Raw genomic sequence first — 15929 nt, 5'->3', positions numbered from 1 at the left:
TTGAGGACAAAAGACTGAATCAGCGAACTTGAAGATAGACCAATAGAAATCATCCAGTCTGAAGAATACAGAGAACAAAAGATAGGAGAAAGATGAATGGAGCTTCAGAAATCTGTAGGATATCAAGGTTACTAACACATACAAGTATGTAATGGGAATCACAGAAGGAGAAGATAGAGACAAAGGGCAAAGAAAATATATTTAAAGAAATAATGGCTGAAAATGCCAGTTTTAATGGAAAAGATTAACCTGCAGATCCAAGATGTTTAAGTTATTCCAAGTATAGTAAACACAAAGAGATCCATACCTAAACACATCATGTTCAAGTTGTTAAAAGACAAAGACAAGGAGAAAATCTTGAAAACAGCCAAAGAATAATGACTAATCATGTACGGGGGAAAGCAATACAATTAATCATAACTTCTTAACAGGAATAAGAGAGGCTAGAAGGCAGTGGAATGATATATTCAAAGTGCTAAAAGAAAACAGAAAAAAAAATAGTTTACAACAATTCTCTGTCTGCGAATGCTATCCTCCAAAAACTAAGGTGAAATATACAAATCCCAGATAAACAACAACAAAGGGTATTTGTTGCAAGCAGAAATACTTAAGGAAGTCCTTTCAGCTAAAAATAAATGACACTGGACAGTATTCAAATTGAGAGGAGGAAATGAAGAATACTGAAAATGGTAAACATATAAGTAAAAGCTACATAAGTACATATTTTTATGTTTTCGCTTAATTTCTTTAAAGGACTTAAAACTATAAGAAGCAATAATTAGAATACTGCATTGCTGAGTTTATAAAAACATACATGTAATATTTGTGAAAATAATAACATAAAACTGGAGTCAAAGTAGCTACATTTTACTAGAATTAAGTCAGTATTATTTTGAACTAGATTGTGAGAAGATAAAATGCATATTATAACACCGTAATCAACTATTAAGAAAATATCTTAAATATTTAGTATAAAAAATCAAAGAGGAATTAAAATGGCACCCTATAAATATTTGTTTAACAAAAAAGGAGGAGAGGAGTGAAAACAAAAAGTCTATAAGAGAAAACAAACAGCACAATGGAAGATGTCAATCCAACCATATCAATAATTACATTAATTGTGAATGAAATAAATATACATCAAAAAGCAGAAATTATCAGACTAGATAAAAAGGTAGGGTCCAACCATATGCTGTGTACAAGAGCCACACTTTAGATTTAAAGACATAAATAGGTGGAAATTAAAAAGAAAGAAAAAGACATACCATGTAAATAGTAACTATAAGAGAGCTGGAGTACCTATATCAATATCAGATAAAATACACTTTAATACAAAAGATATTACTAGACAAAAAAAAGGACATTTCATAACGATAAAAGGGCCAATACATCTGAAAGATTTAACAATTAGAAATGCATTGAACAAGAGTCCCCAAAATGCTAAAACAGAAATGACAGAATTTAAAGAAACAGATAATTTGACAATTATAGTTGAAGATTTCAATATTCCTCTCTCAATAATTCATGGAAAAACTAGACAGAAAATTAGCAAGGATACAGAAAACCTGAATAACACCATCAAAAGTGGACATTATAAAACACAGCACCTAATATCAGCAGAATAGACATTCTTTTCAAGCACACATAGAAATTCTCCATATTAACCATATGCTAAGCAATATAACAAATTTGAATTAACTTGAAATGATTAAAAGATCACTCAAGATATGTTCTCTGGTCACAGCAGAATTAAATTAAGAATCAATAACAGAGAGATATTTTGGAAATCCCCATATATTTGGATTTAAGTCACAAAGAAATCACAAGGGAAATAAGAAAATATTTTGAACTGAATGGAAAAAAACCTACAAGCAATCAACATTTATGAGTTATAAATAAAGCAGAGAGGAGAGGGAAATTCATAGCTTTCAACATCTGTATTAGAAAAGAAGAAAGCTCTCAAATCAATGATTTAAGCTTCCACCTTAAGAAATGCAAGAAAGAAGAGCAAAATAAACGAAAACCAAAAAGATCAGAGCAGAATTCAATGAAATAAAAAATAGAAAAACAACAGAAAAATAAATGAGACCAAAAGTCTTACTGATAAACATTTAACTAAACTGACCAAAAATTAAAACAAAGCATGACAAAATAAGATGAAACAGAGAAGATACTAATGACCAAATATAGGAATGAAAAGACGACATCACCACTGACACCAGAGAAATTAAAAAAAATTATAAGGGAACACTATAAATAACTTTAAGTCAATTATATAAAATAACTTAGATAAAATGGAGAAATTCATAGGAAAAAAAATTACCAAAACTAACTCAAAAAGAAATAGAAAATCTAAAAAGACCTATAAACAAATAAAATAATGAATTAGTAATGAAATTTTTTTTCCACAAAGAAAACTCAGGTGCCTATGGCTTCCCTGTGGAATTCTATAATACATTCAGGGATATAATGCCAATCCAAACAAACATTTTCAGGATATCGAAGAGGATGTAATGCTTCCCGTCTTATTCTATGAGGCCTGGTATCAAAGTTAGACAACAAAGATCAAAAGAAAATTACAGACCAATACACCATAGTGCAGAAGTCTTAAAACATTAGCAAACCTAATACAGCAATATATAAAAAGAATTATACATGATGCCCATGTAGAATTTATCCCGGCATGGCAAAGTTGGTTCAATACTGAAAAGCAATTAATGGAATATACCATATTAAAGAATAAAAAACAAAACTACATAGTCATCTGAATACATGTAGAAGCATCCCACAAAATCCAATACCTGTGATAAAACCGCAAATAAACTAGGACTAGAAGGGCACTTCCTCAAGCTGATGAAGGACGTGTGTGGGGGTAGTGGAAGTGCTCTATGGCTTACATCATGTGTTGTGGTGAAAGATGGGATGCTTTCCCCCTGAGACTGGGAATAAGGCAAGGAAGTCTGCACTCACCACTCCTAAGCAGCTTTGTATTGGAGGTTCTAACCAGTGCTATGAGGTTAGAAAAATATACTAAAGGCATAAAGACTGATAAGAAATAAATAAAGCTGTCTTTATTTGCAGACAATATGAGTCTATATGTAGAAAATTCTATGGACTCTACAAAGAAACTAGTAGAACTATTAAATAAGTTTAGCAGCATCATAGGATATAAGAGCAATATACAAAAATCAAAAACATACTAATACACTAGGAACAAACAATCCAAAAAATGAAATTAAGAAACAACTTCATTCACAATAGTATTAACAGAAATAATATACTTAGAAATCAATTTAACAAGACTTGTTCACTAAAAAATAGAAAACACTGCACAGAAATTAAAGAACATATAAATAAATGGACAGATATTTCATTTTCAAGATGACAATTTTCCACAAATTAATTTACAGATTCAATACAATCTCTATTAAAAAACTAGAAAGCTTTTCTTCAGAAACTGACAAGTTGATGCTAAAATTTATATAGAAATGCAAAGGACCTAGACAGTCAAAACAATTTTGGTAAAGAACAAAGTTGGAGGACTTACACTACTTGATTTTAAATTTTATTTTAAAGTTACGGTAACCAAGACAGTGTGGTATGTCATAAAGATACATACATTATATATATATATATATATATATATATATATATATATATATATATATATATATATATACACACACACACACACACATACATATATACACACACACACACACATACACACACACACACACACACACACACACACACACATATCATTGGGATAAGACTGAGAATTCAGAGGTGAACCCTTACATTTGTGGCCAATTGATTTTTGACAAAGGTGCCAAGACAATTCAATGGAGAAAGGAGGCTTTTCAACAAATGGTGCAGTAAAAACTGGATATCCATGTGGAAGAGGGTAAAAAAAGGAACTTCACTCCATACCTCACACCCTATACACAAAATTTAACTCAAAGAAATGATTTCTAGATGAAAGCATAGAATGAAAATCTTCACTACCTTGGGTTAGGCAAAGATTTCTTAAGATTTGGCACCAAAAGTGCAATCCATAAAGGAAAAAAAATTATACACTGGGCTTCATTAAAATTACAAACTTTTGCTCTTCAAGGACATCACTCAAGAAAATAAGACAATCACAGACTGGGAGAAAATATTTGCAAATTATGTATTTGGCAAAGAATTTGTGATCGGAATATATAAAGAACTTTTAAGACTTAATAATAAGAAGACAAAACCCTGAATTTTGAAAGTGGATAAAAGATTTGAAAATACATCTCTCCAAAGCAGATGTATGAAAGGCTTATAAGAACATGAAAATATGCTCAACATCATCAATCATTAGGGAAATACAAACTGAAAACCATAATGAAATACCAATTCATATACCCCAGAATAGCTATAATCAAAGAGACTTATGATACCAAGTATTAACAAGAAAGTGAAGAAACTGTAAGCCTCGTGGTGGAAAGTAAAATGGTAAAGCCATTTAAGAAAAAAAACAAAATTGGAAGTTAAAAAGATAAACATAAACTTACAATATGACCCAAAAATTCTATTCCTACATACAAACTCAAGAGATATGGAAGCATATATCCACCCAGTCTTGTATACAAATATTTATAGTAACATTATCCAAATAATCTCAAACTGAAAACAATGTTTATTAATTGATGAATTGATAAACAAAATGTGTTATATCCAAACAACATAGTATAATTCAGCAATAAAAAGGAACCAAGTATTGATATGTTCTGTAACATGGATGAATCTTGAAAATGTTATTCTAAGTGCAAGAAGCCAGAAAAAATAGATTACATTGTTGTATGATTCCATTTATATAAAATATCCAGAAAAGGAAATCTGTAGGAACAGGAAACAGACCAGAGTCTGTCCTAGGGTGAGGTGAAAGTGAGAATTTATTACAAAATGGTACAAAAGAACTTTTTGGGGTGATGGGAAATGTTCTAAAACTGAATTGTGGTTATGACTACAAAAGTCTGTAAATTTATTGTTAAACTGATTAGAAATTATACACTTACAATGAGTGAGTTTTATGGTATGTAAATTATACTTCAATAAAAAACAAAAAACGTTGCCAAAAGCTTCTCTAAGAATAGATAGTTGGCTTGAAGCAGATCTTAGCTGTGAGAAGAATCACTTCCGTGGACAATTTAATTACGTAAATGTAACACTGATAGGCATTCTTTAGTTTGGGGGACTGATCTAACAAAACTCTTGGAAACTTGATAAAGTCTGTTCCTTCTCAATACCCTGTGGTATTGAGATCAGATAGACTGCTTTTCCAGACAATATCTTACTATCTTTTAAGTAAATCCTATTTTCATATTTTCACATATTTATGTTATTATAATAACTTCCTCCTTCTGAGTCTCAAAATTCTATTCCTTCTTCAATATGAAGGTCCCATCTTCTCTTTAGTGTTAAATCCTACTTACACTAAACTCCCACAATAAGCTATTTATAGATTTTTAAGCAACCATTCACTATGCCTTCAATATTATGCTGTTTGTAGGTTTGCTCTTCCTACTTTTATTTTTGAGGGTAAGAATGAGATCTTATTTTCCCCTGAGATTTGTCTATTGACTAGTTTAGTAAATACTAAAAAAGTTTGCCAAATGAGTAAAAATTGATTATTATCAAGAAGCTTATGGAATAGTCGCAGATGGAAAAAGTAGATAAAAATATAATGCGAAAGTTCTTCTAGCTTAGAAGTTACAATGATATAGATTCAGTGGACTAAGAAATAACCATGGAAATGAATTGTCTAAAAGACTGAGTTTTGGAGAGATAAAACTGACTAGATAAAGTGGTTTGTTATAACCATTTTAGTTACCCAATTCTATATGAAGAAATCAATACACAAAATTGCTTATTTGTTCAATATAGTATTTAAATCTAAGATTCACTAAAATGGATTTGTATCTCCCGAGAAATAGCCTAGGACAGGAAAAGAGTTTGATGGTATTCACCTATTCAGTTTTTAAAATGTTGTAATTAGATATTCAGATGTATAAAGTCCAAGATTTAAAAGATTCAAAATTTCATCAAATTCTGCATTATATTACTTAATACATCATTTACGAACAAAAGAATATTAAAAGCTAGCTATAGTAAATTTGCTAGAAAGAGAACTCAATAAATGTTAATAATCCCATTTGTTTTGAATCAGAACAAAAAGCAGAATTTCTCCATGTTTTTTTTCTTTTGAACTTCATGTACTTACCATGTTTCCGCGAAAATAAGACCTAGCCAGACAATCAGCTCTTATGCATCTTTTGGAGCAAAAATTAATATAAGACCAGTATATTATATAAGACCCGGCATTATATTATGGTATGTTATGTTATGTTATATATTATATTATACCTGGTCTTATATTATATTGAAATAAGACTGGGCCTTATATTAATTTTTGCTCCAAAAGATGCATAAGAGCTAATTGTCCAGCTAGGTCTTAATTTCGGGGAAACACGGTGTATGTACATGGAATTAGCTGTTACATATTTATATTATCAAACATTTAGTAGTAAAAGATGAAACACATTTAAGTCACCTGGAAACCACTATGTGGCCTTTATTCTGCATTCTCCCTATATTTAATATCACTGGAGAAGAAAGAAACTTGAAGTAAAACTTGTTAAACTCATTTTTGCCTAAATTGGTAGTCTTTACTCAATAGTTCATGAACATAATTTTTAAAAAAATTACGTGTAGTTTCTCTGCTTAGTTGATTCATTAAAATCGCACTTTTGGAGCAAGCATATTTGGAGTATGTATTATCAGAAGATATAACATTCCTTTTGCTTGTAAAACAAGTCATGCAAGTAAGCTGGTTTAAGTAACTTTGAAGAATGTGGTTTGTATAAAACTTCATATGGTCAAAACTCCTTCCATAACTCATTCTAGAAATGAATAAAAATTGGTGTTTTCACCACAAAAATAAACCCTGGAACGTGCAATGATAGGATTCCTCTGTTTCTGTTACACCAGTGTTTTCTCCTCTGTCAACATATTCCATAATAGGAAACAAAAGCTCCAAGCTTACCATACTCATTATTACATATATAAAATTATTGGGTATATTTGATACTTTTGGGATATGAAAGAAAGAAGAGTGATAGAACACTTGATTAGTGAACATCAGCTACTATTTATTTCTTATATCATGCCTATTATTTGCAGAGTTACAAGGTTTGCACCTAATTTTACCTGTGTACAGTGATCCTATTTATTTTGTGACATCACAGTATCAGTCAGTTTTTTCCCAAAAGCAATCATGGCTCATGATATTATCTTCCATTGCTAGATTTAAAAATGTGTTTCAGAAAACATCACAGGCCCCATACATTTTGAAAATGGTGAGAGTATAGTTCAAACATAACTTTTAATTATTAAAAACCCATCATATTCATTCAAGATACATTTATTAAACACGCACTATTTGGAGGAACAGAAATTAGTGAAATAGATATTAGTTAAGTACTGTCCTCATTCTTCATTGAACTTTTAATTAAAAGATCCTTGAAATGCATAAACAGCATTTCCAAAAGGCCTTAGCAGATGACAATTTAACAGAACGGGGCAAATAGAATGAATATCAAACTTTTGTTGCATGGTAAATTTTAATAATGTACTATTATTTTCATACTCATTAGTTCATTAACTTAAAGATATTTGAGGTTCCTCATCTATCAACTTGCTATGAGTACATAAGAATTAATTATAAATAATAAAAACCTTTAGAGTAAAAAAAGCTATACAAGTATTTGTTCTTTACTTTCTCCCTAAAATAGTTTGAGGGTAAACTAATTCTATGGAGTGAAAAAAAAAATTTTCAAATAAGCTTCTATAGAAATATGAAGGTACTGTATAAACAAAGGAGTAAATTTTGTAAACAATTCTTGTTTTCATTTTTTTTAAGCTGAATTTTCTTCCTTAATTGCTATGGAATATATAAACAGAAAGAGGCAAAACCTATTGCTATTTGATGATCAAACACACCAAAAAGGGCAAGAATACTAAGGGTAATTCTATTGTCCCTTTAATCAGAGTGACAAAAATACCTCGGGGAAGATCCAAGGTGATATGTGGAATGGATGTACTGGTATTGTTTATATGTGAAATTTATCTTTTAAAATGCATGTCACCAAAAATGGTTACATATCACCATTTTGGCAAGGAGGCAGTAAGTCCAAACCTTTTAACAATACTGGAAAGAATGTGATGCATGGATAAACTTTTCCTCTCTTTAACCATAATTATAAGTAACATAAATATAATTATAAATGCTTTTGGTTTTTAAAATGTCATAAATACAAGATTTCACATAGACTAATCATACTATGCTTTTACATTAGAAATCCTGCTTGTAAAACTGAAATAAGTTTCACACATGCATTTAAAAATAAAAGTTGGCAAACAAAATAGAAATATAATTAATAATTCAAGAGTGTTTTTGCCCCTTTCAAATTTTAAGGCTTATGCATCCAAGAAATTTTTAAAAATAAACTGATTGTTGTTTGTAAAATTTAGACATTTCACTTTTATATAAGAAAAACAATAAAAAAAACAGTAACATACACTAGAAATGCTGTAAAAAATTGGTGGAAAAGTTTCCCACTGATAATCAACATAAATAGTTGTAGATAAAACATTAAACAAAGAACTACATGATTCGGCTCAACTTATCAAGTTTTTGTGGAATTTTTTCAACTTGATCTTGCAAAAATGTCCTTGTGCAAATCATAAAAAGACAAACAAAACATAGTTCTTTGTTTTATCCTCAAACTCCAATTAGTATTTTAACTTCTAGATATAACATACCATGAAAAAAAAAACTTACTTGATCTGTCCCATAACGCAGTATGTTCAGAGAAATGAAGGCTGTCATTTTCCAGAGCTGTTTTCTGATCATGTGCATTACCTTTTGAGTGTCTATGAAATAATCGGCTAGCAAAACCTTCCAATTTCTGAAGAGCAGTTGTACCTGTATACTGGTTACAGGATAGTTCTCTATAAGCTGCCATTCATGTGCATTTATACTTTACTTAAAGTAACTGAAAATATTTCCAGGAGGAGCTCAACAACTCCTTACACAGAAGCTAAGAGCTATGCATGTGTCAAACTTCCTGTTTGCAGGGTATTCAAACCACTACTGCTGTTCTGTTTCCTGTTAATATAAAACAGCACATTACTGAGCCTTTCTTAGCCAAACTCTTCATCTCAACTAGGGTGGGGATTTTAAAGACTTGAAATTTTGGCCTAAAAGGGTCTATGCTTAGCAGTGTTTTAATATTAATACACAGGTTAATGCTTTGTATATACATAATAGGCTAAAACATTTCTTTAAAAAAGGGAAATTAGTTAAATATGTATTACAACCCTATGCAAACAACTAAAGCCAAACCACTTTCCAAATATAGTATGTTAAACATGTTGTTTTTTTCTAAGAAATCAGCTAATATACATATTTTATGAATCTTTATAAGCAGTTAACTTTCCATCAAAAATTGGCATGGAATAAGTATTACAAAACTCTTGCAAAACAAATTTATAACACATACACTTTAAGAAAAAATCTGAACTAGCATTTAAAAAAAGAACTGAATGTTGCTAACTCATTGATTTTAGTTTACTATATACAGAAACTACAAAAAATTAGTATGTCAGTATTGCTTATCAAAATTATAATACACTGACAAGTGCCTATGAACAGTACATTTTAAAACATTTAAAATTTTTTTAGAAGTACAAAATATAAGATTTAAAATTATATAAAATCAGCCACAGCAAATTTCAACTGAGAGGAAAAAATTCCTTCTAGTTGACTGACATCTTAATTTCTAAACTTAACACTGAGAACTACAGCTTACCTGACCCGATTCAGGGCTCTCACTTAGAAATAGCTCCTTTGATTAAAAGTAAATAAAATTTGCCATTGTCCACTTGCAGGGAAAAGTAATCTGTGACATATAACAATGATTTTGAGTACTTGCCTTTTTACATTAATTAAAAATTGAGAAATTTGTGTGGTTTTCTCTTTGGAAACTAAATAAGGGAAAGAAAGAAAAACAAGGAAGAAAGGAAGGAAAGAAGGAAGGAAGGAAGGAAGGAAGGGAAGAAGGAAGGAAGGAAGGGAGGAAGGAGGGAGGGAAGGAGGAAGGAAGGGTCTTTTAAAATTTATTTTAAAAAAATCTTGGTCCAAGTTTCCTGCCATCCGCTTGACAAAAAGAATAGTAACAAAAATGTAATCAAATGGGGACATCACACACACACACACACACACACACACGCACACACAAAACACTGACTAATGAATTTTGCCAAATAACAGCTCAATTGTGTACACTGTTTTGTGTAATAAAATTAGTATCAATCTACACAAATAGGCAACTATATCTATAAGACTAAACTTCTTAAATTTGTAACTTTCTGTATAAATGTATATATAATAATAGATAAATTGTTTAACAGCTGACAGTGCTTTAACACAAAACAGACACTGAACAAGTCTGCAGTCTTTAATAAGCATCTACAGACCACAGACTTCGTATGGGTAGAAGTGGATAAAATTCTGGATTCTTTGATTTGCTCTCTTGAGAGAAACTCTATTCAACCTCAAGGTTTTCCACAAATGTCATCCCCTCTCACTGAAGTTTCCCACATACTTCCTAGAAAACTAAACTGCTCTCTCCTGTTTCCATTGATTTTATAATTTCATGTTAAAATTTGCTATTTATAAATGTATGCCTCAAATTGTGAATTACTTGAACTCCTAAATGCAATAGATGTATTAAACACTCAACGAATATTTGTAGAAGTATCCATTCATTTTTAACAAATTAAAGGTCTAAGCAGAATCATCAAACACTTGAAAATATTTTAATTGTATTTATGATCGGACCATAGTTGTTCAATATAAAAACAGTAATAGAAGCAAGGTCATTAAACTCCTTTTCTCTATATTCAGTCAGTTACTAAATTTTATTCAGGCTTTGAGTTCCATTTTTATCAGTGCAAATGTGAATTTCTAAAATAACTTATTTCCCTGCTTTCAAACACTCCTTTCAATCACTCATCTCTGACATATTAACTTCCCCAAAATATTATTCATGGTATTCCCTTACCAACTAATCCTAATATTTTATCGCAACCATATTCATATTTAACACAACACATTTAGCCAGACTTATATTAAATGTTGCTTGATTTTAGTGCAGATATTTCAGATTCCTAACTGGACACTAAGATTAATTTATGTTTTTAAAAAATGCATAAAACTTACAAAATTATTATTTTAAAAAAAAGTAGGCCTCACTGGATGAATACCTAGAATACTCTACATTTGAAATCTGAACACTTTTTTCCAATAAAACTGTCCCCATTTGTTATAAAGTCCTTATAGAAAGTAGAATATTTATTCCTGAGAGCAATATTTCTATATATGGTAATGTGACCAGGAAGCTGTTGCTATGTAACCATTTAGGCGATTTGATTTTTATTAAAAAGAACTCTACTGGCATCTACTGCCAGAAAGAAACAACTACAGCTTTAACTAAAACTGAATTCCCTCGTAATTAAAATTAAATCTTAAGAAGTATGTCGCTTATTATTTTTCCTGATGGTTTTTTCAGACCTTTAATTTGTACTAAGATGTTTAGTCATGTACCCAAAATTTGCTGTAATAGCATATCTTACAGTCTATTACTAGTTTAATTAAATAATGTATGATAGAGTGTAATCAGCTTTAGTTTATAGTCCTTATTCATTCTGCATTAATTTTAGAAATTATAACAATTTTCAGAGATGAAGCTCTTTCAATTGCCATAAGATACCATAAAATACTGGTTTATTTCTTAATTTTAATAATAGTAATGATAACTTACATTTACCAAGCACTTTATAACATATAAAATTATTTCCATTGGACCATCAGATCTTTACAAATGAAGAAAGAAGTATTTTATTTTATTATTTTTATTTTTAATTACTTTTATTAGTTTCAGGTGTACAAAACATGGTGCTTGGATATTTGTATACCTCACAAATAACACCACTAGGTCTATTACCCATCTGACTCTGTAAATAGTTATTAGAATATTATTGACTATATTCCATATGCTGTACTATATATCCCCATGACTAATTTTTTAAAATTATACTTGATATTCAGTATTATTTTATATTAGTTTCAGGTGTACAGTGTAGTGGTTAGAATATTTATATAATTTATGAACTGATGCACCCGATAAGTCTAGTACCCATCTGACAACATAGTTTTTACATTATTGACTACATTCCCCATACTGTACTTTACACCCCCAAGACTCTTCTGTAACTACCAATTTGTCCTTCTTAGTCCCTTGACCTATGTCACTTAGCTCCCCAAACCCCTCCATCTGGTAACCATGAGTTTGTTCCCTGGACCTGTGGGTCTGTTTCTGTTCTGTTTGTTCGTTTATTTTGTTAGATTCCACATATAAGTGAGATTATATGGTATTTGTCTTCTCAGTCAGATGTATTTCACTTAGTATAATACCCTCTAGATCCATCCATGTTGTTGCAAAAAAGATTTCATCCTTTTTTTATGGCATAGTAATAGTCACTGTATATATGTACCACATCTTCTATATCCAATCATCTAATGATGGGTGTTTTGGTTGTTTCCATTTCTTGGCTATTGTAAATTGTGCTGCAAGAACATAGAGGTACATATATCTTTTCAAATATGTGTTTGGGATTTCTTTTATTAAGATTTTTATTAAAATATAGCTAACATACAATGTATTTGTTTTAGGTGTACACCATAATTATGCAACATTTATATACCTAAAGAAGTGATCATGATAAGTCCAGCAACCATCTGACACCGTACCATGCTATCACAGTATTATTGACTGTATTCCCCATTCTGTACATTATATCCTCATGACTTGTTTTATACCTGGAGATTTGAACCTCTTATTCCCCTTTACCTTCCTCCCCTTTTTAATCTTTCAATTGCAGTTGACATTCATTATTATTTTATATTAACTTCAGGTGTACAGTATAGTGGTTAGACATTTGTATAATTGAAGAAATTAACCCTGACTAATCTAGTACCCACCCGGCACTACGTAGCTATTACCATATTATTGACTATATACCCTATGCTTTATTTTACATCCCAATGATTATTTTGTACTTATCAGTTTGTATTTCTTACTCTCTTTACCTTTTTTCACCCTGACCTCCAACCGTCCTCCCCTCTATCACTCCTACAAATCTAGTACCCACCTGAAACAATACAGTGATTACATTATTATTAACTATATTCCTTATGAAATAGCCTACATCCCCATGATTACTGTGTAACAACCAATTTGTACTTCTTAACCCCTTCATCTTTTTTCACCATATCCAACTCCCTCCCAACTACCACCTCAACAAATTTAGTACCAATTAGACACCATACGTAGTTATTACAACATTGACCCTATTCCTTATGCTATAATCTACATCCCCATGACTACTGGGTAACAACCAATTTGTACTTCTTAATCCCTTCCCTCTTTTCACTCATCCTCAAACCCCCTCACATCTTACAATCATTAAAATGTTCTCTGTATTTGAGTTTGTTTTGTTCTTTAGATTTCACATATAAGTGAAATCTCATTGCATCTGTTTTTCTCTGACAGTCCACTCAGCACAATTCCCTTCAGGTCCATCCATGTTGCCACAGATGGAAAGAACTAATTTCCTTCCATGGCTGAGCAATATTCCATTGTATATATGTACTACCTCCTCTTTATCCATCTTTCTATCGAGAGACACCCAGGCAGCCTCCACATCTTGGCCATTGTAAACAATCCTGCAATGAACATATGGATTCACATGTCCCCTCAAAGTAGCATTTGGGTTTCTTCAGATAAATACCCTGAAATGGGATTACTGGGTCCTGTCTCTTGTAATAGCCTTTGCTTTAAGTCTGTTTTGTCTAATATAAGCATTGCTGCCCTAGCTTTTTTGTTTTGTTCATTTCCATTTTCATGAAATAATCTTTCTCTTTACTTTCAGTCTCTGTGTCTTTCAATCTGAAGCGAGTTTCTTGTTGGCAGCATATGTAAGGGTCTTGTTTTCTTATCCATTTAGCTTTACTATGTATTTTGAGTGGAGCACTTAATCCATTTACATTGGAAATAACTGTTGATAGCTATGTAGCTATTGCCATTTTCTTATTCATAATTTTATTCCCCCAATCCACCCCATCTTAAAGAAGTCCCTCTAACATTCCCGGAATACTGATTTGGTGGTGATGAACTCCTTTAGCTTTTTCTTGTCTGGGAAGCTTTTTATCTGTCCTTTGATTCTAAATGATAGCTTTACTAGGTAGAGTAATCTTAGTGTAGATCCTTGCTTTTTATCACGTTCACTATTTTGTGCCAATCTTTTACGGCCTGCAAAGTTTCTGTTGAGAAATCAACTGAGTCTGATGGGAGCTCCCTTTTAAGTTACTAGTTGCCTTTCTCTTGCTGCTTTTAGGATTCTCTCTTTGTCTTTAAACTTTGCCATTTTAATTATTATGTATCTTGGTGTGGGCCTGTTTGAGTTGATCTTGTTTGGGACTCTCTGTGCTTCCTGGGCTTGTATGTCAATTTCCTTCACTAGGTTAGGAAAGTTTTCAGTCATTATTTCTTCAAATAAATTATCAATCCCTTGCTTTCTCTCTTCTCCTTCTGGTACCACTATGATGCGAATGTTGTTCGGCTTGATGTTGTCCCACAGGTCTTTTAAAACTATCCTCATTTTTTGGATTCTTACATCTTTTTGCTGTTCCAATTGGGTGTTTTCTGTTACCTTGTCTTCCAAATCGTTGATACGATCCTCTGTTTCACCTAGTCAGCTGGTGATTCCTTCTAATGAATTTTTCATTTCAGTTATTGTATTCACTTCTGACTGGTTCTTTTATATGGTTTCTATGTCCTTTTTTATGCTTGCTATCTCTCTGTTGAAGTTCTCACTAAGTTCCTTGAGCTTCCTTACAATCATTGTTTTGAACTCTGCATCTGGTAGGTTGCTTGCCTCCATTTTGTTTAGTTCTTTTGCTGGAGTTTTCTCCTGTTCTTTCATTTGGGATGTATTTGTATCCTCATTTTGGTTGCCTATTTGTTTCTATGTATTAGGTAGATCTGCTATGTCTCCCAATCTTGGCCAGGTGGCCTCATGTAGTAGGTGCCTTATGGGGCCCAGTGGCACAATCTCCCTGGTCACCTGCACCGGATTCTCCAGGAGTATCCCTTTCATGGGTTGTGTGTGCCCTCCTGTTATGGATGAGCCTTGGTAGCTATTGGCATGTCAGTGGGTGGGACTGACCCTAAAGCTGACTGGCTGTGGAGTTTTGCCACATCAACAGCTTATGGGCTGTTGTGCAGGAGGCTTACCTCACTGAATGGGATTTGCCCCACTGTGCTCTGGTGCCTGTTGAGACTGCCCTTTGGGTGTGCAGCTTGTTTGGCTAATTGGGTGGTGCTCTGCTGTGGTCTGAAGCTAACCTCCAAGTATGTTGGGTTCTGGGGCCTCTTGCGAGGAGCTCCAGTGCAAGCCCAGGTCACCCACTGCCTGTGACCAGCCAGGGGCTGCCTGGTAGGAGCAACAACTTGATCTGCAGTTGTTTACTGCCTGTGCTAACCCTGGAGGCACGTGGGAGTAGACACACTGTAAACTGAGATGTCTGACATCAGTACCTGGCCTGGGGTAGTCCACAAATTGCGAGGACATCCTAGACCTGCTGCTACCTGCTGACTCCATTAAGGCTCAGCCATTGATAAAGCCTTGCATGATATGCAAGTTGAGTGAGGCAGCCTCAGGGTGTCACTAGAGTGGGAGGAGTTGTGGTCACCAGGTTAATGTAAATTCTGGTT

The 15929-nt window shown here is 32.3% G+C and overlaps 1 protein-coding gene across 4 annotated transcripts in view; it reads right to left on the bottom strand.

The window, feature by feature from the left end:
• Nucleotides 1-15929, bottom strand: part of PRKACB (protein kinase cAMP-activated catalytic subunit beta) — a 104984-nt gene that overhangs the window by 47926 nt on the left and 41129 nt on the right. The window contains exon 1 of one of the 4 annotated variants that reach the window (XM_019715231.2): nt 8873-9146. The exons of the other annotated variants lie outside the window; for them this stretch is intronic. Within the exon in view, the coding sequence (XP_019570790.1) occupies nt 8873-9056 (184 nt within the window). The 5' untranslated portion in view covers nt 9057-9146. Of the gene's footprint in view, nt 1-8872; nt 9147-15929 lie in introns of those variants that run through there. 4 annotated transcript variants of the gene reach the window in all.

This window comes from Rhinolophus sinicus, linkage group LG06 (genome assembly GCF_036562045.2).
Source record: "Rhinolophus sinicus isolate RSC01 linkage group LG06, ASM3656204v1, whole genome shotgun sequence".
In the NCBI taxonomy this organism is placed as follows: domain Eukaryota; kingdom Metazoa; phylum Chordata; class Mammalia; order Chiroptera; family Rhinolophidae; genus Rhinolophus; species Rhinolophus sinicus.
Note: the sequence above shows the minus strand (reverse complement) of the source record. Positions and strands in the feature narration are given on the sequence as shown.